Raw genomic sequence first — 27,113 nt, 5'->3', positions numbered from 1 at the left:
AAATCTCACGTTAGGGAGAATGTGAGGGAGAATCTTCTAGTGCCTACTGCTATGGCTCTAGTTTCTACATATCATCCAAGGTGTAACTTGTAATCTAGGCCAAGGTCTTAGTAAGAGAAACACACAAGTTTTAAATAAGTCTGTAGAAAAAGAGTTCCCACAGCACACAGAACTGTCAGGAAAGTCAATATAGATGCAAACTTTTAGTAAAGGGAGGGACTTCAGCCTTCTCTTATTTTATTACCCTTTCCAGTTGTATCAGCAGGAGCCTCACACACGTATAGATCAGGAAAGTAAACCAATAAAAAAGACTCATTAGCAAATTGGTCTGCCTGGCATATACTACCACTGTGAGTGCCTAAGCTCCCTGAAAGGTGGAGACTTTTTCTTCTTACTCCATAACTTCTCTCTCACCAGAATAAGATGGTGTTGAATGGTCGTAGGAGGATGACAGCGAGACAAGGAACAGGTTCTTTGTGACATGAGGATGTCACCAGCTGGCTTATACCCTGAGGCAACTGGTAGAAAAAGTTCAATATCAAACACTTCTACCTTGATGAAACCCCTAACTTAAGAGTTGTAGCTCTGATGCCTAGATCAAGGAAAAGCCAGTTGTGTGAATTAGGTCACTGAGATGTCTGATTCTCAGTGGGGTGCTAAGAGGCAGTCTCAGTTTAAGAGGAAAGTTTTGTCACTTTCTACAGGATACCTCCTTTTAGTCCTCAGAGTTGCCTGTCATCAAGCAAAAGTATGATGATGTAAAAAAAAAATGTGTTTTTGAAAAAGCCATGCTTTAAAGAGGAACCAATATAAAGTAGAAGAAATCATTTAGGTTTAGGAAATACAATATCAGAGGAAGGTTATGAGCTATTTTCCATTCTTAGTAGCTTTACTTATAAAGATTGAGGTATTCAGGGTAGAACTTCACTTAGTCTAATCCAACAGGCAGGAAGCATTTTTCTAAGTTTCTACAAAGTCTACAAGGCACATCACAAGACACGTAGCAAGTCATGCTGGTCTTGTGCTTTAGCCTCATCATTCTGCCCAGGAAGCTCTGCTACAATATTGGGCGATAGGGTGTATAGCACTCATGTCTCCACAGGCCCAGAGACTTGTCCAGCTCACTGGCATAGCTATCTTTACTGAGGAGGTAATGAAACTCAAGTAAATACCCACCAGATAGGTAGGCTTGATATAACTACAGAGAGCCTTGATGAATAATATTAATGGAGAATATTCTCTTGCAAAGTCATTTCCGAAATGCTTGTGGCCTAGACAAGTCAGTGTTCCAATCAGAGGCTCCCCTCCTCCTATGAAAAAGGCAATTTTGTACTGGCAGGGCTTTCTATAATGGGAGGTGGGGTTGGGACAGTTCAGACAGCCTCTCCCACTCCCTAAAAGGGATACATGTGTACATGTATTGGAGGAAAGGTAGAGACTAATACTGCTTTTTTGCAATTGGAAGTCATACTGAGCGTTTTTCTCTTAACTTTTATTCTGAATTATTCAAGCTAAACTAAAGATTTCGGAAATTTTAAATTTAGGGTGCTAAACTCCACTCCTCCCCTTGCTCCCTAAGGGCAAAGACCATCTCATCCTGCATTGCCTGTCATAATACCTGAGACAGAGAATGTGCTCAGTAAACGTCTGAATTGAAATGTTGACTTTTGTTTATTGGGCTCAACAACGTGAGGTAGCCCTAGCATTTGTGAATCATTTTGTGCTACAGTAAGATAATACCTCCCTTTTTGGATCCTAATTCTTTCTTTCTTTTTTTTTTTAGCAATTAAAAACATTACTGCCTTTTTATGACTCTACCCATCCATTGGGCTGATATCTTCAGGGATTTCTCCCCAGTTAACTCCCAGATCCCTTTGCTGAGCCAGAACTGATGGCTCAGAGACTTATCAGTTTATGTGAACAGGGGCTGGCTTATTTTCCTCTAAATGCTTTTTATGGTTTTCAAATTGTTACCACACTATCTATGTCATGTGTTCTCATGAAGGACAGAAGGAATAGATTATTATCTTCATTTTACAGGTTACGGAACTGACGTTCACAAAGATTAAATGACTCACTCATTTACAAAAGCAGTTTGTACCAGAGCTCAGAGTGAGAAGAGTTTCCAGTCCTGAACTGACCACTTACTAGCTGTGTAATTTTGTGTACATCACTTAATATTTCTGTGTCTCAGTTTCGTTACATGTGTAACACGGACATTATACCTACTTATTATTCCTTATGGAGTTGTTAATGATAAACTGAAGTAATACTATTTATCATTTATATAGCATTTACATTTTCAAACGGTCTACATATCTCTCATCTCATTTAATCCAGGTGAAGAAATAGAGATTAGAAAGGCTGACTAACTTGCTCAAAGTCATGCAGCTACACACTTGTCAGAGCTGAGATTTGGATTTATGTTGACTCCAAGTCCAGGGTTCTTTCCACTACACTACAGCTGTTGGGAGGCTCATGTAGGTGAAATAACCTATGTGAAAATGTTTTGTAATACGTAAATACCTTACAAATGCTATTTAAATGTTGAGGAATACGACAACCTGGGTTGATAAATATAACAAGATTGCTACCAGACTGGCAAAGTGGACTCAGAAACGAAGTTGAAAAATTTGCTGCATATACAGATTGAAAGTGTCAGACAATACTATAGAGCTACAGTCAACAAGACAGCATGGTATTGGTACAAAAACAGACATATAGACCAGTGGAACAGAATAGAGAGCCCAGAAATGAACTCACAAACTTTTGGTCAACTCATCTTCGACAAAGGAGGCAAGAATATACAATGGAATAAAGACAGTCTCTTCCGCAAATGGTGTTGGGAAAACTGGACAGCAGCATGTAAAACAATGAAGCTAGAACACTCCCTTACACCATATACAAAAATCAACTCAAAATGGATCAAAGACTTAAACGTAAGACAAGATACAATAAACCTCCTAGAGGAAAACATAGGCAAAACATTATCTGACATACATCTCAAAAAGTTTCTCCTAGAAGAAATAAAAGCAAGAATAAACAAATGGGACCTAATGAAACTTACAAGCTTCTGCACAGCAAAGGAAACCATAAGTAAAACAAAAAGACAACCTACGGAATGGGAGAAAATTTTTGCAAATGAAGCCGACAAAGGCTTGATCTCCAGAATATAAAAGCAGCTCATACGACTTAATAAGAAACAACCAAACAACCCAATCCAAAAATGGGCAGAAGACCTAAACAAGCAATTCTCCAAGGAAGAAATACAAATGATCAATAGGCACATGAAAAAAGGCTCAATATCACTAATTATCAGAGAAATGCAAATCAAAACTACAATGAGGTATCACCTCACACCAATCAGAATGGCCATCATTCAAAAATCCACAAATGACAAATGCTGGAGAGGCTGTGTAGAAAGGGGAACCCTCCTACACTGCAGGTGGGAATGCAGTTTGGTGCAGCCACTGTGGAAAACAGTGTGGAGATTCCTCAAAAGACTAGGAATAGACTTACCATATGACCCAGGAATCCCACTCCTGGGCATATATCCAGAAGGACCCCTACTTCAAAAAGACACATGCACCCCAATGTTCATAGCAGCACTACTTACAATAGCCAAGACATGGAAACAGCCTAAATGTCCATCAACAGATGACTGGATAAAGAAGTGGTGGTATATTTATACAATGGAATACTACTCAGCCATAAAAACTGATAACATAACACCATTTGCAGCAACATGGATGCTCCTGGAGAATGTCATTCTAAGTGAAGTAAGCCAGAAAGAGAAAGAAAAATACCATATGAGATTGCTCATATGTGGAATCTAAAAAACAAAAACAAAAACAGACAAACAAACAAAAAAACAAAGCATAAATACAGGACAGAAATAGACTCATAGACATAGAATACAGACTTGTGGTTGCCAGGGGGGCGGAGGGTGGGAAGGGATAGACTGGGATTTCAAAATTGTAGAATAGATAAACAAGATTATACTGTATAGCAGAGGGAAATATACACAAAATCTTATGGTAGCTCACAGAGAAAAACATGTGACAATGAATGTGTATATGTCCATGTATAACTGAAAAATTGTGCTGAACACTGGAATTTGACACAATATTGTAAAATGATTATAATTCAATAAAAAATGTTAAAAAAAAAAGAAAGTGTCAGGGCTGGCTGGGTAAGGAAACTACCCAAAGGAACAGAAGAACTTGAGGCATCTGTTACACCATTCCAAAGGCAGAGCACTGTAAATAAACCTCCTATTCTGGTTTTTAATCTTGGATTCTGAATCCCAACCTAATTGCATCAGATATATTCGAATGTTATGCTAAAAATGTCATTTGAGCACAAGCAGAAAGGTGTGTGTCAATCTTATTTTGAAATCAGAGTCCTCTGTTACCTTTAAAGCCACCACCTAAAAGATGGCTTGAGCAGGTTTGATATAAGAAGCTCAGAAATTTCAATGCTCCAATGTAACACCAGGCAGCTTTGAGCCTCAACTGTCAAGATGCTCTAATAAATGTAAGACAGCCCTAATATTACTAAGACTAAACACACAGGTCAGTAATTATTGTTGTTCCCAAGAAGCTAGTTTAGAGAAGTAAACTCGTAATTATCGCAGCTACATTTTCACTACTAAGATTTCCATCCAGCAGAATGTGTTCAAGACAACACGTGCACATTTGTTACCCTTTTGGCAGCAGGTGGTCTGGACACAGTGCCAGGTTATAGAACATGTCTTAGTGTTTCATTAGGGCCTTGTTGTGGCCATGGGGAAATTGGCACTATTTAATTCTAGGTAAACTCCAAATCAATAACTTGTTAAAGAAAGAAACTGTCCCCCTGAGGGGCTACCAGGGTAAAAAGTTACCAACCTCAGCTTGTTTGCACCAAACGCTGATGTTTTTACGCTGGGCTTTTGTGAAGTGGTCCCATGCCTTTTGTTTGGAGGCGGAATGGTACACAGCTACTATCTGCTCAACTGCAGCGTCAGAACAGCAATTGAATCAGCCAGAGATTCATCCAGGGATGGCAAAAAAAAGAGGAGAAAAGAAATAAGAGAAGTGTCAGGCTTGTTGTGTCTCCTTCTATGACACTATTAGACTATGGCTGTGCTCAGAAAAGGCTGTGTTGGGGTACCATGATTTTAAACGGGACTCAAAGGCAGAGATATCAATATACAGAAAGAAAAGGGAAGTCCGGAAGGTTTGGGGTGAAATGGTGACCAAAGTTTTAATACAGGCACTCTGTATTCATTCAGGCAGGAGAGGCAGGTGTCATGGTGAATATGAGTTAGTACTACTGACCCTGCACAGCATGACAGCAAGTGGCGAACTATACCAGCTCCTTTTGACCACTGGTGTCTTTCATAGACTAGCCCTACAGAATGAGCCAGGATGCTTCACGTCAACAGAATTGTCCTTTTACTATTCTGAGGTATGTTTAACCAGAAAGCATCAAATCAAAACCTAAGATGGATGAGATCTATTTTAAGTCTACCTAGATAGGCTCGGTGACTGGAGAAATACAAGTGTATTTCTGGGTGTTCATGGTAAGAAAATTCCGAAGTGTTATTTCTTTATTTACAGCCCCATTTGTCCCCTGTCTACTTATGATTTAAGGATTTATATTCCCAGGATTTTTGCTGCTCTCTTTTTCTATTTATTCTGAAGTCCTAAAAACATATGCTTTCTCCTCCTGGATTCTATGCCCATAGAAACTTTGAAAAATAAGAATGGAAAAATGAAATAACTCCTCCTTAATCCCAATTACGTATTAGTCAAGTATGGGAAGTCAAGTATGGGAAGTCAAGTATGGGAAGAGTGGGCCATAATTGTTTAAAAGCAAAATCATAAAACTGTACCCTTATTCTTAATGTGAATACAGTTTCTTTCTCAAAAGATAAGAGGACATAGTTTTACAATGTGGTGAACTAAAACCATTATTTGAGCATTTTTCTAATCTGTCTCATTTAAGAGACCTTGGATAGGTTTGGAGTGGTACTACTCTTCGAAAATGGCCACTTCAGTGGCTTCCCATTCCATACCAGTGTCTATGGACATCCAGAAAAGGAAATGTGGAAGAAAGAAAACCAAAAACAAAAAGTAGAAGTAGCAACTTTAGCTTTTACTCAATTACCTTGGGAAATAGAATCACATTTCTCACTAAAATGGAGTACCTAAAAAGCATATTATGCAATAATAATGATTCAAATCTGAAGCAAAGAAGCTTAGACATCCTGATGCTACATACTTAAGAAAAGTTTTAGAGGAGGTAATTAGGTTTATTTATTTATTTTATTTATATTTTTAATGGAGGTACTGGGGATTGAATGCAGGACCTTGTGTTTGCTAAGCACGCATTCTACCACTGAGCTATACTCTCCCCCAACCCCGGCCCTGTTGTACATTCTAACTTCAGCAGTGTATCTTGAATTTTCCACTGAGGCTGGGGGCTGCTCATAACTGACTTTGAGAACAAGCAAAAGTAAAAGCACAGGATAGTGGTCTAAGTTGCAGTGTTGGTAAGGAGCTGAAGTAGATATACCAGAGAAAATGAACATAGGAGGTGCCCACATGAGACATGAAAATGGAACTTGGGCATTTGGCAATATTAGAGCACAAGGCAGTGATGAAGAGGGCATTGCTCCTTGACACAGGATGGGTCTGGAGGCCTGGCTCTTGTGTAGAGACAGTGGTGACTAAGTGAAGTGCCCTCTCACCCTTCCAGCAGAACTGTGACTTCCACTCACATTGAATGAGAATTCCAGAAAGAGCCTGCTTGAACTTCTCCTTTGCTTCTTCCATGTCTTTCTCGTGAGCAGCTTTCTCATTCACCAGGCGGCGGACGTGGCTGTTGGCTGACTGGATCATGGAGTAGAAGTTGTTGGCGCTGCGACGGTTCACCTCTCCTCGTTCAATCCAGGTGAGCAAGGTCTGTACAGCTTCTGAGAATTTGGAATCATCTTAAAAAAAAGAGAATTTAGTTTTAGAATCATCAAAAGTAACCAAATCTTGAACTCTTTTCCTAACATGCTGGCAAGGAGGTCGCCCTAGCTTTTTGGCAATGGTTGTAAAATGAATTGCTGAGGGTGAGGAACCATGCATGCACACGTGTGTGCACACAGGAAGCAGGTAGGCAGGTAGACTGAAAAAATGAAAGACTCAAAAAGTAGTCAGGTTGGTTGTAGTCTAAGAAAATTTGCAGAAAAAGATTGTTTCTTCTTTTTTTAAACAAATTTTTCTTTACTGATACAGTTTTCCCATATTGCAGATTTCTTAACCTCTGATTGTACATGTGTGCATTGTGTAATGTATGAATTAGTGATGAAAGAACTTCAGAATTCTACAATCTTATTTTTAACGAGGAAAAGTAACCTTGAGTCTTGAGTTTAGCTTGAATTTGACAGTAACTTTATCCTGGATCCATGGAATTACAATGTTGGAAGGAGCCTTAAGAAAAAGTTAAATGTCAATTCTTTAGGTATAAACATTTACATTTTTGACCTTTTGTAACATCACTCCTGCATTCAATACACAGCCCCAGGCTTTCCACACAGTCCCAGTCACAATCTATTTTGATGTAATTCATTCTATTTCTACATTTCTCCACATCCTGTTTCTCTTGCCTGAGGAGACTTCCTTGTAGATTTCTACAGCTAGTTAGGAGTTATTCTCTGATGCTGAAATCGTAGCACAACTGTTCCAAAACTTCTGGTTCAGCTTTCTGAGATAGCCACTTATATATCTGCTGTTAAAGACTCCTGAGAGGGAGAGTCCATTAGCATCCCATCGAAGGCCCATTGTAGGGCTCCACATCCCTCTCTAGTCAGAAACCTTTATGTACAGTGGAAACATCTCTCACTGTAATTTGAACTTGCCTCTTGCCTTTTTTTAGTGCGGACATATAATGAGAGGTCAGCCTCACCATTATAGCAGATTTTCACTTTACTATTTTCATACAGTCTTTACATTGATACTCACTTAAAAATTGTTATTCACGTCTGGTTCATTTATTGATGCTCACTTTTTGCTTAAGGTCCACACAATCAGAAAATTTATTAAAAAAAATCAAACCAACTTGTTTGGTGTCATGTGAACAAGTAAGTCTTGGACCTGGCATCTTACCAATGCTTTCAGCCTTTCCAGCTTTGCAAAATCTACCATTATTTCTGTGTCTCTATTTTGGACTCTGTGTTTTCTGCTTTTCTCTTACATGAAAACAAAATCAGTCCAAACAAAGAATTTCTTAAATGTGTGAATCCCTTAGGCTATATGGTGTAAACAAGTTTGGCGAATGAGAACTATTTGCGAAGTGGAATTAGCAGCATCTTGCTGAGTCTAGAGCACAAGAAGCAGGGAGAATTCATACCTTTAGAACTGGGTTGGTGTCATCAATAAGATCAATGGGACACCAGCATTCTTTCAATAAAATCAACCATACTCAGAGAATGAAAAAAACTGGATTTGAGCTACTAACACAGGAGACCAGGCGGGGCAATTAAGGTTAAATTAGTAAAATGGCTCTGAGAGTCAAGCAAGGGGAACAGGAATTAAAACTTAAAGGGAAAGAAGTCTGATTTAGCAATGTCTGAAAGTCTCTGTTGGTACTATGTGAAATAAGTTGGCCATTTTGTGATTAAACTAGTCCTCTTTTAGTTGGTGGTAGCTAAGTCTTTGAGTAATCTACGAAGAATGTACACTGCAACTACTCTTGCCCTCCACTTTCTCATCTATAAAATGGGATTTTATCATAGTTTTGCAGGGTCACATCAAGTTTTATCATTCTGATTTATTCTGATTTAGCATTCAGAACTAACTTGCTATCCACAACAAAAGTTGGTGGTGGTGGGGTGGCGCTTACAAGTCCCAAGTTATGGATCACAGCTGATCTGATGTGTTAAAGTGGGAAAAACTTGTTTCTTCCTAGTTATATGATGTATGGTGAGAAAAAGTGTCATCAATTGAGACAGTGAAGGATCAGAGACATAGGTAGGAGGGACAAATTTTTTGTTTCTTAAATTACTAGGTACACCTCTATCTGCAAGGCTTCAACACAAGAACTGCTAAGAATCTACCAGTGGGAAATTCAAGGATAACTGCCAACAATACAAATATATTTATTAAATTTCCCCCCCAAAAAGGAGTTCTTCTAATCACAAAGCTCGAATGTTTTGTATACCTTTTAGTTTTTCAGCAACAACGCTGCATTCATGATCTGAATAGTGGACCACTGGGGGTGGGGATGGTGGGCGCAACCTTTCTTCTTCCATCCTTCTACGGTGGCGCTCCTCTCTTGCTAGCATACGCTGTTTGCATTCCCACTCGTACAGGTCATCTCGAGCCTGTGCAAAATCAACGTGGAGCCGGCCTGTGTCCTTTTTGTCAGTGCTAGAGCCCAGGCGAATTCGGTAACCTAAGTGCGTAAGAGGGAGAGAGAAGAGTAAAAGAGCAGCCCAGTGAGTGAGTAGTGGTACCTACCTTTCCAAGTTCCATGCTTCAGATGTGGTTGCAGTAGTTTCAAATGACCACATAACCCCAAATTCTCTCCCCACTACTGACAAGGTGAACCATCAAAACACTTGGATTAGAGTCTCATCTTGGATAATAGTGTATTATTCTATGGTTTGGGTCAGTCTTCTTTGTTGGAGTTCCATACCTCCATCTGCCGCCTTACCTCTGGCACAGGGAGGCTCTATGGATAACGGTATCAAGAATAAGCTTTATATGGTGCCATAGGCTGGGAAGAATAGAAAAGTTGGCCTCAAACTGTGGTGTCTTTGGATAACTTCAGGAGTGTCATTCAAATCACCACTTAGAATTTTGATAAAATGTAAATGTATCAGCTAGACATTTCAACCCCCAAATTGCTTCCTAAATGTATCTGGTGACTCTGAACCATTTTTGGGGGGGCAGAAACAGATATGATGGGGAGTGGTATGTGATCCAGGTGACATAATTTGAGATCCTTAAAAACAGAGGTAGTGTGCTTGTAGTATAGTGGTATAGGACTAGGATTTAAAAATCCAGGATTCAAGCCCACCTTTTGTGCCAGCTATAGTACCCAAGTTAAATTTTTCAACAACAACCAAAAAAAATTAAGTTTTTAATTAACTTTTTAAGTTTTAAAAGCTGAGCTAGCTGCTTCCACACACATTTTAAAGACATTAGATATTAGGCAATGAAGATAAAAATTACTAAGAGACAAAAAACAAATGAAGTGACCCCTATGATTTCCCCATCTTATTGCTTGGAGTTTCCAGGCCTTAGCACAGGGAGGGGAACTCAGGCAAAGCCTGGTGATCCCCCTGAGTTGAGGAGATTGAACTGGGAATCCAGGGAGACTGCGGAATACAGAGTTTGTATGGCACAGTACTGGAAAGAAGAAAGCTACACAGAGAAAGAACTTCAGAGATCTGCAGAGGGCCATCCTCTATTATGAAGCTGATGTCTATGTGTGTGTATGGAAACTACCTGAGCATTAGAGGTAACAATCCCTGGAGTTCACATAGGACTGAAAATAGTTCCTTTTCACATTAGCCAGAGGAGAAAATCTAATAATTCACAGAGTATTGGATAGAGTAATCAGAAGAGTTTTGCCTTAGTGATGGAAAATTAGCCCTAGTTGGATTAAATTGGCCCTGCTGTGGTTCTGCTGAACAAAACTTATAAAAAACAAGACCTAAAAAGATAAAAATTTTTTCAAGTTACTTAACTATATCCCAGAGCAAAGCTCAAGAATACTTGTAGGAATGAAAAATATTTGTCACATTCACAATGTCTGGTATCCAATAAAAAATTACCCAATATGCAAAGATACATGGAAATCATAATAAAGATAAAAATCAATCAACAAAACAGACCTAGAAGTGAGACACATAATCTAATTAATACATAAGGACATAAAAACAACTATTATAATTGGGTTTCATATGCTTAAGAAGCTAGAGAAAAGACTGAATATATTAAGTAGAAACACAAAAAACATTAAAAAAAAGAATGAAAGTCAATCTTTTAGAGATTTAAACTACAATGTCTGAGTTGAAAAAAATCACTGGACAGGGCCAACCACAAATTAGACATTGCAGAAGAAAAGATTAATGAACTTGAAGGCATAACAATCAAAACAATTCAAATTAAAATACAGAAAGAAAAAAAAACTGAAAAAAAATGAACAGAGTACCAGTGAGCTGTGGGATAACTTCAAGGGACCATATATATGCCTAATTGGAGCCCTGATTGCAGACAGGGCAGGGAACAGAAAAAAATATTTGAAGAAATAAGGGAGGAAAAATTTCCAAATTTGAGGAAAACTCAGAGACCTAAGAATTTCAATGAATCCCACGTACAGGAAACATGAAGAAAATTACACCAAGGCACATCATAAATTTCTCAGCACCAGCAATAAAGAGACTATCTTAAAAGCTGCCATAGACAAAAGACACACTTTATGTACAGAGAAACCAAAAAGATAAGGATAACATCATATTTCTTGGAAACAATGCAAACAAGAAGATAGAGAAAGAGGAAGAATACATTTCATAAGCAACCTTTGCTAGGGCTTACAGTTTACAATGCACTTCCACACCCACTCATCTAATTTGATCATCTGAGCCATCAGAAAAATGGAGCTATTAATGATTACCTTGACTACTCTCTCAGGATTGAGGAGAGAATCAAATGAGAGGACAATATGGAACCTTTGCATAAACACACACAAGATACTATGAAGCTACGAGGTGGTGCACTGTGCATAATGCCAGCTCCCAAAGATGGTCAAGCTTCAGTAGAAAAAAAATGATTATTTCCACATTCCTATCTCCTTTTCTAAGGGGTTTTTGTTTGTTTTAACCTCTTTCTTTTACAATATGGGAGAACAGCCATCCAATTCAGGATATTTCTAGCACCTGTAAACTTCCAGGGAGCAGGTTCAAATTTAAAGGGAAAAATTAGTTGTTTTCACATCACTGACTGCAATCTCCTTTCCTTTGGCAGCTATGAGAATGTTTCCAGGAGGAGGCTGTTACCAGAGAGCTGATTTCAATGACGTTTAGATGGATGCCTTCTAAGCAGCATGTCGTCTTTTATAGGGCTTTTCAAGACCTTTAAGTTCGTATTAAAATAGTCTATTGTGGAATTCTCTGTTATCATTGCTAAGGGTTATTAAACCTTCAGTAGTTATATTTTACAGCACTTACCAAATGTAAAAAGAGTATTCTTCATCTGCCTCCTCCTCCCCTTTCCCATGTACAGCCTACTTTTTCAAACACTCATTACCTTTTCTTTGGCCTATTGCAACAGGTGTCTAACTGACCTCCTCTCCTCTTATCCATTTTTATACAGGGCTGTCAGATTAATCTTTCAGAAACAGTCATTTTCCTTGTTCAAAAATTTCTTCAACAATTCCCTATTATCTGAGGAGTAAAGACTCAACTGTTAAGCCTTTCAAACTGTGCTGACAACCTATGTCTTCCCTCCTTCTTTCATGTCTACTCAGTACACAAACCATTACTCATTGTTTCCTTGAATGTTCTTCAAAACTTACCACCCGTGTATCTTTGCTCATATTGTATATATGCACCATTGTCCACATTCAAATGCTTTCTCTTTGCCAAAGACTTGCTCCAAATGCTACCTTTTTTGATACCCCTAGTCAGGAGCCAGAAATTTTCAGTCTCTCTCTGTTTCACTCCTCCTCCCTCTGTATCCTCTGAACTTTCATAACACTTTACTCATACTTCTTGTACAGCACATGTAACTTTCAATGCCATTATTACTAGCACTGAGTGTGTCTTATCAGTGTCTTGAACAATGCCTGGTACTCAGTGTTTCTTTAATAAATGATGACTGCATACTAACCCTAAGTTCATTAAGGGGCAGAACTAGGTTTTACTCATTTTCTACTCTGTACAACATTTAGCACAATAGTTTATACAAAGGAGATGTCCAACAAGCATCTGTTACATGAATGAAGATTCTGTCACCATAAAATGTCTAGCACTTGGACCCAATTCTTCCAAACTAGTAGCCCTTAGGAAAGGAAATAGCTAACTGTTCTATGTCTTTCCAATTACTCTGTCTTATGCCTTCAGGCTTATTTATCCACTGCTCCATAAAGAACAATAACAATTCAAAATAAGCAAAGGATCAGCCATGAAACTTTATCTTGAAACCACCCTAAAAAGCAAAGGGCTTTACTTCATAATATTTAACAGAAATCATTCCAATTATAATTCCTTGCCTCGGTCTCCCAAAATTTGAACTTTTACCATAAACAAGAAACTTTATGCAGAGTAATTTTTACTGTCTCCACTCCAACTACCATAGTATATAAGCCACCATCACTCTAGGTTAGACCAATGCTATGATTAGCTAACTAAACACCAGTGACCACACTTGCCCATACCCTTCAGTACATCTTTACCCAGAAATGATATTTCTAAAATGTATATCAGATCATGTCACTTTACTCCTTAAAATCCTCCAATGACTTCCCATTATATCCATAATAATAAACTCATCACTACAGGCATATCTCAGAGACATTGTGGGTTCAGTTCCACACCACCAAAATAAAGTGAATATTGCAATAAAGCAAATCACACCGGTTTTTTTTTTTTGGTTTCCCATTGCATATAAAGTTATGTTTACAGTGTACTGTAGTCTATGAAGTGTGCAATAGCATTGTGTCTAAAAAATTAACCACCTTAGTTAAAAATACTTTCTTGCTAAAAAATGCTAACCACCATCTGAGCCTTCAGTGACTTATAATCTTTTTGCTGGTGGAGGGTCTAGCCTTAATGTTGATGGCTGCTGACTGATCAGGGTGGTGGTTGCTGAAGGTTGGGGTGGCTGTGGCAATTTCTTAAAATTTGAAGACAACAATAAAGTTTGCTGTATCAATTGATTCATCCTTTGATGAATGATTTCTCTGTAGCATGCAACATGATTTGATAACGTTTTACCTATAGAACTTCTTTCAAAATTGGAGTGAATCCTCTTAAACTCTGCTGTTGCCATAACAACTAAATTTATATAATATTCTAAATCCTTTGTTGTCATTTCAACAATCTTCATAGTATCTTTACCAGGAGTAGATTCCATCTCAAGAAACCATATTCTCTGCTCATCTGTAAGAAGCAACTTCTCAACCGTTAGAGCTTTATAATGAGATTGCATCAATTCAGTCACATCTTCAGGCTCCACTTCTCATTCTAGTTCTGTTGTTATTTCCACCACATCTGCAGTTACTTCTTCCACCAAAGTCTTCAAAGTCATCCATGAGGGTTAAAATAAACTTCTTCCAAACTCCTATTAATGTTGATATTTTGAACTCTTCCCATGAACCACTAATGTTCTTAATGGCATCTAAAATGGTAAATCCTTTCCAGGTTTTCAATTGACATTCCCCAGATCCATCAGAAGAATCACTATCTATGGCAGTTACAACTTTATGAACTGTATTTCTTAAATAATAAGACTTGAAAGTTGAAATGGCTCCTTGACCCATGGGCTGCAGAAAGAATGTTGTGCTAGCAGGTACGAAAATAACATTAATCTCATTGTCCATCTCTATCAGAGCTCTTGAGTGACCAGGTGTACTGTCAATGAGCAATGATATTTTGAAAAGAATCTTTTTTTCTGAGTAGTAGGCCTCAGAAGTGGGCTTAAATATTCAGTAAACCATGTTGTAAACAGATGTTGTGTCATCTAGGCTTTGTTGTTCCATTTATAGAGCACAGGCAGAGTAGATTTAGCATAATTCTTAAGGGCCCTAGGATTTTTGGAATGGTAAATGAGCATTGCTTTCAACTGAAAGTCACCAGCTGCGTTAGCTCCTAACAAAAGAGGCTGCCTGTCCTTTGAAGCTTTGAGGCCAGGCACTGACTTCTCCAATCTAGCTATAAAAGTCCTAGATGGCATCTTCTTTCAATAGAAGGCTGTTTCATCTACAATGAAAATCTGTTGTGTAGTGTAGCCATCTTCATTAATGATTTTTAGCTATATCTTCTGGATAACTTGCTGAAGCTTCTACATCAGACTTGCTACTCTTATGTTATGGAGATGGCTTTTTTCCTTAAACCTCACGAACCAATCTCTGCTAGCTTCAGACTTTTCTTCTGCAGCTTCCTCACTGCTCTCAGCCTTCACAGAACTGAAGAGAGTTGGGGTCTTTCTCTGAATTAGGCTTTGGCTTAAGGCGATATTGTGGCCTATCCAGAAAACTAAAACTTACGCCTTATCAGCAATAAGGCTGTTTTACTTTCTGATCATTTGTGTGTTTACTGAAGTAACACTTTCAAATTCCTTTAAGAACTTTTCCTTTGCATTCACAACTTGGCTAACTGTTTGGTGTAAGAAGTCTAGCTTTTGGCCTATCTCAGCTTTTGACATGCCTTCCTTACTAATCTTAATCATTTCTAGCTTTTGATTTAAAGTGAGAGACATGGGAGTCTTCCTTTTGCTTGAACAAGTAGAGGCCATTGTAGTGTTATTAATTGGCCTAATTTCAATATTATTGTGTCTCAGGGAATAGGGAGGCCCAAGGAGAGGGAGAGAGATGGGGGGACGACCAGTCAGTGGAGCAGTCAGAATACACACATTTATCAGTTAGTTTTGCCATCTTATATGGGCGCAGTTTGTGGTGCCCCAAAACAACAATACTAACATCAGAGATTACAGCTTATCATAACAAATATAGTAATAATGAAAAAGTTTGCAATATTGTGAGAATTACCAAAATGTGACACAGAGACATGAAGTGAGCAAATGCTATTGGGAAAATGGCATCAATAGATGAGCTTGATGTAGGGTGGCCACAAACCTTCAATTAGTAAAAATGAAAATGCAGTATCTGCAAAGCACAATAAAGCAAAGTGAGGTATGCCTGTATAAATTACAAGACCCAACATAATTTGGTATTGTTTACCTCTCAGACTTTCTTTCCCTTCACTGCCTCTCTCCCATTTCCTATGCTCCAGTCATACTTACCTTTTCTCTTCTGCTTAGATATACCAAGTCCATTTACATCTTAGGGTCTTGGACTTGCTTTTCCTTATGTTGGAATGCATTCCCCCCAGATGTTCAAGTGGCAATCCGATTCGTATTGTTCAGATCTCAATTCAAATGTCAGAGAAGACTTGCTTTCCTAGCCACCCCAGGTACGTTAGCTCTTTTTATCTTCTTCATAGCATTTGATTAGCTGATATTAATTTATTTGTTTACATACATATCATATTTTGCCATGTCCAGAATGTAATATGCCTGATGGCAGGAAGTTTGTCTGCCTCAGTCTTTGCTGTATCCTTAGCAACCAAGCATTCTGATTAGCAGTCAATAGATATTTGATAACTAACTGACTTCCATAGTTATTTTTAAGCACCTACTTTCGTGCCAGGTTACATGCTAGATGCTGGGGATTGAAAGTTAAATAAGACACAGTCCTTCCCCTAAGGAGTTCATACTCTGTCTAGGAGACAGGTGTGGAAAGACACAGTTCTCATGTGATGTTATAGGTGTCATGTTAGGAGGTAAGGCGGAAGCACTGAGGAAGGGGTGTTCAAACCAGCCTGGGGCAGAATAGGGAGAGAAGTCAGAGAAAGCTTTCTAGAAGAGGTTATGACTGAGCTGGAGCTTTAGGGTATGAAAATGTGGGTATGGAAAAGGTAATTCTAGTCAGAGGAAAAGGCCTATAACACCATGGGTACATTCTGGGAACTAGAATTAGTTGTGTGTTTAGGACTTGGTATGTGAAGGAAGGATTGGGAGATAATGCTAAGAGGTAAAATGGATAATCAAGGCCTTTAGATGCTACAAGTAAAGAATTTTGGAGTTCTCCCATAGGCAATTGGAAAACTAATATATGTATGTATATGTATGACTGAAACATTATGATGTATACCAGAAACTGGCACAACATTGTAAACTGACTATATTTCATTAAAAAAGAAACTACTTGAGAACTTTAAAGGAATACCTTGGGTAGTAACATGCATTTTCCATCTATGAAGGTAAGAGGGGTTACTGTTAAGCCCCAACTTTAGCTGTCACAGATGCAGATACACTGATCCCTGATGTCTGTGTTGTGCCTGATGGGTACAGTCCTTATGACTGAACACCTACCAGAAAGATAAAGGGCTTTGTCCACCATGTACTCCTCAGCAAAGCGAATGTGACAAAAGTTTTTTTTGCTCTTCCGAATAGCAATGATCTCTCCACACTGCTCGAACACTTCCACGATGATCTGCTCTGTCCCATTTTCAGGCAAGCCGCCCACAAATACCGTTTTGCATCCTGGTGGTCGTTCGCGAGTTGCAGGAGGTGGAAGATCTAAGTGTAAGTGCAAAAGCATTTGAAATTAAAATGTTTGTGTGGGATGTACCTGTTAAAAACTTGACATGTCCCAGAGATAGCCCTACTGTCCCTGTCACACTTTTGCTTAAGAGTGCCAGAAGCATGTGGCCTCCAAGGGGCTCACCTCTGCTCCACAGCAAGTTGGTTTCATGAACCTGAGAATTATTTTATTCAATGGTTTGGTGACCGTGATGTATATATACAGGATAAAGACTCAGACCCATCTGTCCCATCAAAAGTTCTTTAATTTTGTTGTGACAACCCAGCTATACCCAGTTTTTGGTCATTTTTATTAAGATGACAGTGAAGGGAAATTCCACTTGGTTTAAACTCTTATTCTTGAGAATTCTCAGAACCAGGGTCCTTGAGAGAATGATTTGTTTAATTCAGTTTGTAGTTACTGTATTCTCTCTGTTCTTGTTTACTGAGAGAATGGCTTCAGGATAATTTGACAGTGATGGGATGAACATTTATAAAAATGTTTATAGCTATCAGAATGATTTGGTTGACAAAAGAAGCCAGAGTACAGACCACCTCTTTTAGGTTTTTTGTTTTTTGATACCAGTGAGCTCCTCTTCAAATTCTTTGCTGGAGAGGTGAGGTCCAGAAGCCGATCAAGTGTCATTTAGAAGGAAGTATGAAAGACAGCAGAGAAAGTAAGCTTGTCTGGGAAATCATTAAAGTGAGATAAATTTTGCTGTACAGAGTTATTTAAAAAACTACTTAATGAGATGATTCTCTTTTTGCTTAAAAAATATGCTTTCTATCACTTATCTTATACATAAAGCCTTTCGTATCTGCCAGCTCTTTGTTGCTATTTATATGCATCAAAGCATTTTCCAAGCAAAATCCTACAGTTCATAGCCCAACAAAACAAAGCATGATGGTCAAGGGTTTTTCTAGTGTTGGTTTTGGATCTCCAAGGATTTATTTTGTGTAATCCATTCTTTCCATTCAGCTCTTAACAATAATTCTCCCAGCTCAAGATTTGGAGAGCTCACCAACCAGTGATTACAGCTCACATGCAAAAATAAATGAGTCTCAATTGTAGATTAGGCCAAGGCCCCCACCTGACTCTTATCCAAGTTGGCACACAGATGATTTGCGAGCTTCCTTGGCTATCAGCATCTCAAGCTTCCTCACTTTGCTACTGCTATCTATTTAATGAGCGTGGGTCAGAATAATCAAGTTCTCATGATACCTTCTTTCCCTCTATTTAGGCAATAAAAGAGGTATTCAGAGAACTTATAAAATTTCTGTTAATATTTTTAATGTCTATAATTTCAAGAACTCACTGTATTGGGTTTTTTGTTCCACAGGAGAAGTTTAAAGGGAAAAAGAAGATAACCTAGTGAGCAGGAATCTGAAATATCTTAGTCATGGACACTGGAGAGGTTATAATTTTAGCCAAAAAGGGAAAAATGAAGTCCAGAATCTCTTGAGACTTATGCTCTGAGTTTTTAAGATCTGGAAAGGATTCTAAACATCATACTTTCAGTGACTCTCAACTCTGGCAGCACATTAGAATCAACTTGGGAGTCAAACAAACAATGCCTGGGTACCACTCAAATGAGTCTGATTTAATTAGTCTGGACAGACTGCACATGCACATTTTTTAAAGCTCCTCAGGCAACTCTAATGTGTAGGTAGGGTTAAAAACCACTGACTTGGCCTAAATTTCTAATATTACAGAAGAAAAACCTTACCTGAGTGAAGTTGAGTGACTTATTCAAGGTCACCAAATTAGATGAAAAGAGAAGGAACATGAACTTGGAGCAGTTAAACCTGAATTTAAACTTTAATTACTCACTGTTTGTATGACCTTGGGAAAATTACATAACCTCTGAGAACCTCATTTTTTCATCTTAAAATAGGGATACTGTCCTCTAACTTACAAGAGTTGTTGTAGGATAATTGATAATCTACTGCCTATATTGTATGTGATACAATGCCTACACTAGATAGGTTCCTAATAAATTGTAGTTATTATAGCATTATTATTATTTACTATTATAGATCCCAGGTTTCCTAATTACCAATCTGAGGCTTTCTAAAGCCCTACCACAAGTCTGAAGTTGGGTAGCACCTAAGACCTGGACTTCCAAACTCTCAGCTCCTTGTTTTATCTAGATCTTTAGATAAGGCTGGATTTGGGAAGGACTCACTCTTATTAGTAGAGATACTGTTACTGAACTGAACTTGGTTCTGCTTGCCCACCCCTCCACTCCCAGCAGGAAAGCCAATCTACTGACACTAGGTTGTGCTAAAGGAAAGTACAGCATTTATTGCAAGTGCCAAGCAAGTAGAATGGGCAGCTTATGCTCAAAAGACCTGGCTTTCACAGAAGGGTTTTTTAAGGCAACATTTGTGGTGAGGGCTGCAGGGTGCAAGACTATCTGATTTTCCTTTTTTTCTGTATTCTATCACTTTTCCAATTAGTAGCTGCTTGTGCCTGCTCTTTGGAACTTAGGGAAGGACTAGGAGACCAAAGCCTTTTTCTACAAAACGAAACAGGGGACATGGAGGGGCTTTTGTACCCTGGTAGGGCTCTGCAGGGTCCTGCTTGGTTTCAGAATCTACAGCTGTGAAGACACATATAATTTTGACCATGGAACATAACCTAGTCATTGACTATATAGGTAAAGAATTTTCAAGAACATCCATTTAGCTAGAGCCATGTTTTCAAATCTAAGAATTTAGAATAAAATTCTGTCTTAGAATCATTCTGAAGTTTACTGTTTAAACAATTCCAGTGGTAAAGAATCTTTTTGTGAAGCAAATATTCACCTTTTTATATTATTTGAGTTAGCTTAGTTAGGTCTACCTTTAGGTCCATTGAGAAACTCTAAGGAATGTCTGGTTACTAGCGCAGTTACATATAACACTGACAATACAAAGGCTCTTTCCCTTGACTCAATTTGTGGGATTTAAAAATTCTGTGATGAAATCATTACCCTATTTAGATGCTGTGATTATTCTGTGGTGACTGTCTGCTAATTAAAGAAGCATAAGAGCCACTAAGAGTAGTGTCAAGAATGCTGGGGATTTATTTATTTTCCTTGGGTAAATGTAGAAAGCCTCTTTGATAGCATTTGCTGAGATTTAGGTGTACGCCACCAGCAAGGCAATGGGCTGTATTATCTATCTTCCTTAATGGATAGTACTTGTTCTTTAATTAACAGCTCAAAGCACTTTTTGGTTTGGGCTTGATTTTCTAATCCCACTGAAATACAGTGATCTGGGCACAGCAATGGTAACTCTGTAGGGGAGAAAATTCAAAGTCCACCTACTAATCAGGTAATGTGCTAAGCTCCTGTAACACCCCAATCACCACTCAGGATGGAGAAAAAGAAACTTCCATGTAAAAAAATTCAAGATAACTGGAAATATAAAGAACTCTAATCTCTGGTAATGGAAAAGGAGGAGCTTCTAGCAATTCTAATTACAACTAAGCACCCACTCTGGGGAGCTGTGTTGGGGCAATCAGCATTAAGATCAAAGTCACTGCTGATCTTTGAGAAGTGAGGCATGGAGCAGCATAGAGGCCCTATAAACAACTTGCATGTTGCTTTTCAAAGGAGCATCACAGATCATTCAACTGGTTTGCCAGAATTTACGTACTACAAGATCTTTGAGTTGATTTTATTAGACAGCCCAAGATTGAAGGTCCCCTAGACAATCAGCAGGGGTTGGATATATTTTAATGTAATCCCAACTCATTGGAAGTAATCAGAAGGCCAGCAAATCTTTATTGATTCTAAATTTATCCACTTTCTCTAATTTTCTTTATAGAACCCAGCCTTAGGGGTCAAAATGAGTTCAGCCTGTTTTGAGATAGTAAAATGAAAAAAAAATGCTCTTTTTAAATTTTGGCTCCTGGGTGCCTTCCCATGTGCCTGCACGCAGAGAGCAGATGACATTTCATCATTTATTCCACGTTCACTGTTATTTCACAGTAGATGAAAAATGCAACCTCTCCATACAGAAGGTCTATCAGCTCAAGTGAAAAATCTTGACAGAACTGGCTTCTCTGGAGAGAGGGTCCTGCCCTCTTCTTATATTACCAACTGAGAACTGTTAATTGGGAATGCAATAAATCTGTGATAGCCACCCTGTGATAAAAAGTAACTGTGTTCCAGAGAGCTTTCTTTCGTCATGTCTCTGACTTCTAGGAATCAGAGGATGTTGCTTCTAGGACAATGGGGTACTCACTTACCATTTATCTTTAGTTCACTGGTGCACAGTCAGCTCCTGTCTAGTTTGATCCATTGAATTTTTAGACCAGAACTGATTTTGCCTAGTCTAGATCAGAAAGGTTAAGTTACTTACCTGGATCTCATAGCTATTTAGTGATGGAGATATGGGATATGAAACCAGGCCTATGTCACTTTGGGACTCTTAATTATTATACCATATTGTAGGAGTCAAAGTCAAAGAGACAATGTGAGAGAGTCAGAGCAGATCATGAAGGTCCTTCTGTGCCATTAAACAGACTTTGGCCTTTATTGTGAGTAACATAGGGTCCATTAAAGGGTTTTGAGTAGAGAAGGGACATGATCTGACTTAGGTTTTTAAAAGGATCTCTCTGCCTGCTTTCTTGAGAATAGACTGTAGGCGCAAGGGTGAAAGAAGAAGAACAATTCAAAGGTTATTGCAATATCTGCAACATTGCAATTGCAGAAAATATATTATGGTGGATATAAACTGGGTCATAGCAGTAATTATCATGAGAATATTAAAATTCTAGATGTATATTTTAAGGTAGACCTGATAAGAGTTTTCTAGTAGATTAAATATGGTGTTTGAGGGAAATAGAGTAGTTAAAGATTACCTTTAAGTTGTGACTGAGCAATGGAAAGGATGCAGCTATCATTATCTGAGATGGAGATGGATACTAGTGTAAGTTTGGGGGCTAATAGTAGGAGTTTTGTTTTGGACCTATTAAATTTGAGATCTATTTGACATCTAAGTAGAGATATTAAATAGGCAGTTGGATATGAGTTTGGGGTTCAGAGAGAAGCTCTGAGCTAAAAACATAATTTAGGGTATCACTGGCATACAGATAGCTTTTTTTTAGCCATGAGATTGTATGAAATCATCAAAGGTATGAAGACAGACACAGAAGAGGTCCAAGGACTGAGCCATGGGGCTCTCCAATCATAAGAAGTCAGGGAGAACAGAAAGTTATCAGCAAAGGAGGCAGAGAAGGAACAACCAGTGTGGAGGGGAAAAAAACCCCAATATTGTGGTGTCCTGGAAGCCAAGTGAAGAAAGTATATCAATGAGTAAGGCGTAATCAACTGTGTCATATATGGCTACTAGATCAATAAGGAAGATAACTGAGAACTGACCACTGGATTTAGTATTGTAAGGCCATTAGTGATCTTAAACAAGGGACATTCAGGGGTGGGGCGAAAGCACAAATGAAGAAGATTTAAGAGATGAGGAGAACTGGAAACAGCTAGTAAAGATTAAGTCTTTTGAGGACTTTTGCTGCTAAGAGGTGTACAGAATGCAAACTTCTCTTCCTCTTTTAAATTTTGAGATGTTAGAATTCCTTAGGGTGCTCTTTGCTTGGTCATCCTCCTCCTTGATGTATGTAATCTCTCTGGTGGTCATTCTAATACCTTCAAATGACCTAATGTTTCAAGAAGGGTGAAGGAGTCATTAGTTCTAAACATAGCAGATAAGCTAATTAAAGACTAAAAACTATCTCTTGGATTTAGCACCTAATATTTTAGTGGAAATGCATTAGAACAAGTAACTACTGTTCTAATTTCAGTACCTTCCACATGGAAGTGTTTGGGAGAAAGTAGGCTTGGAGTTGGGTTGGAGAGGAGAGTAAGATTAGGAAGCAACTGAACTTGACTAAATGGTGGGTAAATGGCAAGTAGAAATGATAGATTGAAGATGGTCACATAATGCTGTAGAGGTAGAAAAATTAGGATCACTAAGACACAGCATTGCTCACCACCCAGTTCTACAAGGATTAAGTCATTGGCCTGCAGTCGCTGACCAACAGTGCACCCTGAGAGGAATTAAGGATGAAAAGAAGAATGAGGCCTTATGTGCTTTGGACAAGCAGGCCCCATGGACAGTTAGATGTGTATCTCAGGAAGAATTTTAATGGCCCCAGATTCTTGCAGCTTCCCATACATAAGAAAGCACTAAAATCATTAACTTGAGAGATCTGGTCTTTGTGATTAGCAGTAATCATTTACTAAGATGTATGCTCAACTGCACATATTTCCTAGCCAAAAATCACAGATGAACTGGCCTCCCCCTACCTGTTTGGTGTAGTTTTACTCAGAGCAAACTGAGTAGCTATCTCTCATGCTCTAGTCCTCAGCAAGACCCTGAATAAAACTAAAACTCACAATTCTTACGTTGTGTGTCTTTCTTTAAGCTGACAAAGCAGACCAGTGAAAGGCTTTCAAAGTCCAGGATTTGGACTCTGAATCTGTGGGCAATGGGAGCCCCAGGACTTTTAGAGTTCTGTATGTGAGACCAGCACCTGGATGAAATGTAGGTGGGAGAGAGGGGAAGGAATTAATGGTAAAGATACTTTCTAATGAAGCAACAAGACAGAAGCAGATCAGATGGGTGCATAAAGAGACTGTGAGAGTCCCTAAATCGCAGGACCTTATTGCTGAGAAGCTGCTGAGTGGAAAAGAATATACCAGAGACAGACAGGAGTAAGTACTAGGGTTTATAGTCAAGGCCTTTTAAGACAGGGTTGGTGGGCTCTGGAGAAGGTAAGTCAATCAAACCAAATCCCTACTCTTCCAATCACACCTGCTCTTTCCATCTCACCTTCACAGAGTCTTGGGGCTGTTAACAAAAAAATGGCACTTTTGCATGCTCTCAGCAGAGAACTAAGGGAGGCTTCTCTATTAGTGTTTCCCTGCCCAATTAACCTGAGCCCTCTTTCAACAAAATTCAAGTTCTGAAAAGGAAATAGAATACCAGTTTATGCTGTCAGGAGTGTTATATTTTGAATTCAATTCCAAAGCCAGATTTCTTCCCAGAAGCCACCACATTACAGGCACTAATTGCCCTGTCAGCATTCTTTAATACAAAAATGAAGAACTAAAAGATTGAGCCATGAAAGTAAAATGCTTCCCTCTCCCTATGTGGACCTTCCAACTCAGAATTATGAAGGCATGGCTGTAGGTGGAGAAAGATTAATGTATTTAAAAGGTGTGTTTCTGCTTGTTTTACTAAAGACTATCAAAAGTTAGAGCCTCTTTAAGCCATATATGTCTATATTCATTTAAAGACTGCTCAACAACATGGTCTATGTGTTACACACAAAAGTGTGAGTGCTATTTTTGGTAAATTCAGAGACAACATCCTGTAAAGTCATCTCTTGCACTCAGCCTAGACATTACAGGTTATGAACCATCTTGTTTGATTAGACCTGATTGAGACAATGAAAGCCTAGTGCAGGCTGATTATGTGATAAATGAATGATTAAATCAGCAGGATTCTACCTTTATATAAGCAGGAGGTGTTAACCCTGGCAATGCCTAAATTCATGGATTCTTGAAGTGAAAAAAGATAGTATCAAGTATGCACAACTTTCTATAAGAAGAAAGGGGAAAAAGTCCATCACCCATTTGTAGGGACAGTGGCACTAAGAGTAAGAGACAACGGTACAACAGTGTTGCTCACTCACCTAAGCACTAAACACAAATCCAGGAATGGCCACTTGAGTTGGCAGGTAAGGCCTAACAGAGCCATCTTATTCTTCATTTCCCAATTCTCCTGTTACATGCTAGCTCTTCTCTCAATCTGGTCCCCTGACACGATAGCCTTCTAGATTTCTTATTGGTCTGGAAGGAAGTATGCTACCAACAACCAAACTCAAAGATCTTCAGAAGGCACTGAGAATATTTTTCATTAGAAAAAGGGGACAAGATGACTTGTCCAACCAACCCTGATTGATTTTAAAATCCTCTTGGTTATGAGCAGACCATGCCAAATAGAATATGTGTCCCTGCCAGGGCTTGATTCCATGATTAACTGATTCCTATGTAAGGTGGGAGATGAAATAGTTGTCTGAAGTCCCATGTCAAAGGTTCATGTTTATCATGATCAGGCAAGTTCATTTGCTCTATGGCCTGAACCACTGAGTGTGTCACTTAACAAACAGCTTTAATCCCTCAGCCCTGTAGTGGCAGATTCCTTAAATAGGCCATCCAGCACCACTAGAACTGTGGGAAAAGCTTTAATGAGGTTTGGGTCATGTGCAGAAATAGCTACTGATCATTTAAAGTAAATAAAACCCCATATAGATCTTGAAAAAAGTTTGAGTCAATCATTACTGCTGCTGCATTTTAACTGACAAGTGACCACTGTAGCTTTGCAGATGTTTTTAAGAGTCTAAGGAAAAACCTATTCATTGCTTACAAAGATAGATCCCTATATCATTTCCACATGAACTGCATTGACTCGATGGCTGAAAGGAGTTTGACTCAGTCTTAGTATTACTCTTTGCCCTCACAGTAAGTTGAAACTCATCTCACTGTCTATCACAACCCTTCAACAAACAGCAGTAGTTTGAGTGGTGTGTGAATAGCTGGTAGCAGTGAAGGATTTTTAGCATCAAATGTATATTCTCATGTGCCTCAGGTAGGCTCAGAACACACTCTATTTCTGCCATCATAGCATCTAGGCCAGTTGTAAAAAGGAGAGACTGCAAATGACAATGTTGAGCAGTTTGTGTCAGGTGCCTCCTTCTATACTAATGCACTTGAATTCCTTACCAGACGACATTAGAAATGTTTTATCATTTGTACTACAACCAACACACAGAAGTCTACTGTTCTGTGCATAAAATTCAGACCTGCTCAGTAAGAGAAAATTTTCCTGTTTTCTAGGTGAGGTTTCTGTACATAGATCTATGAAGCCCTTGGGTATTCTTTTGGAAAAGAAGAAAGTGTTCCTAGATACCAAAAGATTGGGACATGTGTGGAGAAAAAGCAGAATATTACTTGGATTTGGAGGGAAGAGTGTGCAGCTTTTACAGTGTATGATCTCTTTTACTACTGGCATATCTGGTGGAATTGGAGGAGGTACTATTCCCAAGCCAGGCATCATCGGAGTTATTGGTGGAATTCCAGTCATCATTCCAAGAGCAGGATCAAAGTCTAAAAAAGGAGAGGAAAGAGAGAGCAATAAATTACACCAGGCAAGGTCAAGCAGAGGCAGAATGTTACCTTATAAGCTTCAAACCAAAGGTCTTCCTAAGACAGAGGCAAAATATTTAACAAAACATGTTATTAGCATTACCAGGTCTTAAATATCATAATTATGCATTTTTCTATTGGGCTGGGGCTGTTCGTTTTCATTTGACCAGTGCCTATTTGTCTCTACATCTCATTTTGACATCCAAGGCTTTTTGTAATTGTCTACTGATCTTGCCCTCTACAGGTTTCCAACACGCACCCTCTGCTCCATTCAAACAAAGCTTCTTGCTGTCCCTTGTAACACTTCCTGTCTTTCTGCAGTAAAGCATGGTGTTAAGAGCACACAGCTTTGGAGATCAGGCAGACCTGGGTCCCAGTTCTACCATTTGCTTAGAAGGATGAACCTTTTGAACCTCCATTTCCTCATTTGCAAAACAGGATTAACTACCTATTTTTATACGAAGCTGTTAGGAGTAAACAAAATGATGAATGAAATGTGCCTAGCATAATGCATAGCACAAAAATGCTCAACAAATAACTATTCTCATGTTGTTCT

The 27,113-nt window shown here is 38.7% G+C and overlaps 1 protein-coding gene across 15 annotated transcripts in view; it reads right to left on the bottom strand.

The window, feature by feature from the left end:
- The window catches only part of ENOX2 (ecto-NOX disulfide-thiol exchanger 2), a 248,277-nt gene that overhangs the window by 31,069 nt on the left and 190,095 nt on the right, over positions 1-27,113 (bottom strand). For all 15 annotated transcript variants that reach the window (XM_031445409.2, XM_031445407.2, XM_031445411.2 and 12 more), the window contains 5 exons: positions 26,363-26,518; positions 17,136-17,342; positions 9,196-9,429; positions 6,767-6,979; positions 4,890-4,996 (listed from right to left, as the gene is read on the bottom strand). In XM_031445409.2, the coding sequence (XP_031301269.1) occupies positions 4,890-4,996; positions 6,767-6,979; positions 9,196-9,429; positions 17,136-17,342; positions 26,363-26,518 (917 nt within the window). The remainder of the gene's footprint in view (positions 1-4,889; positions 4,997-6,766; positions 6,980-9,195; positions 9,430-17,135; positions 17,343-26,362; positions 26,519-27,113) is intronic.

The sequence above is a fragment of the Camelus dromedarius genome, chromosome X (genome assembly GCF_036321535.1).
Source record: "Camelus dromedarius isolate mCamDro1 chromosome X, mCamDro1.pat, whole genome shotgun sequence".
Taxonomy (NCBI): domain Eukaryota; kingdom Metazoa; phylum Chordata; class Mammalia; order Artiodactyla; family Camelidae; genus Camelus; species Camelus dromedarius.
Note: the sequence above shows the minus strand (reverse complement) of the source record. Positions and strands in the feature narration are given on the sequence as shown.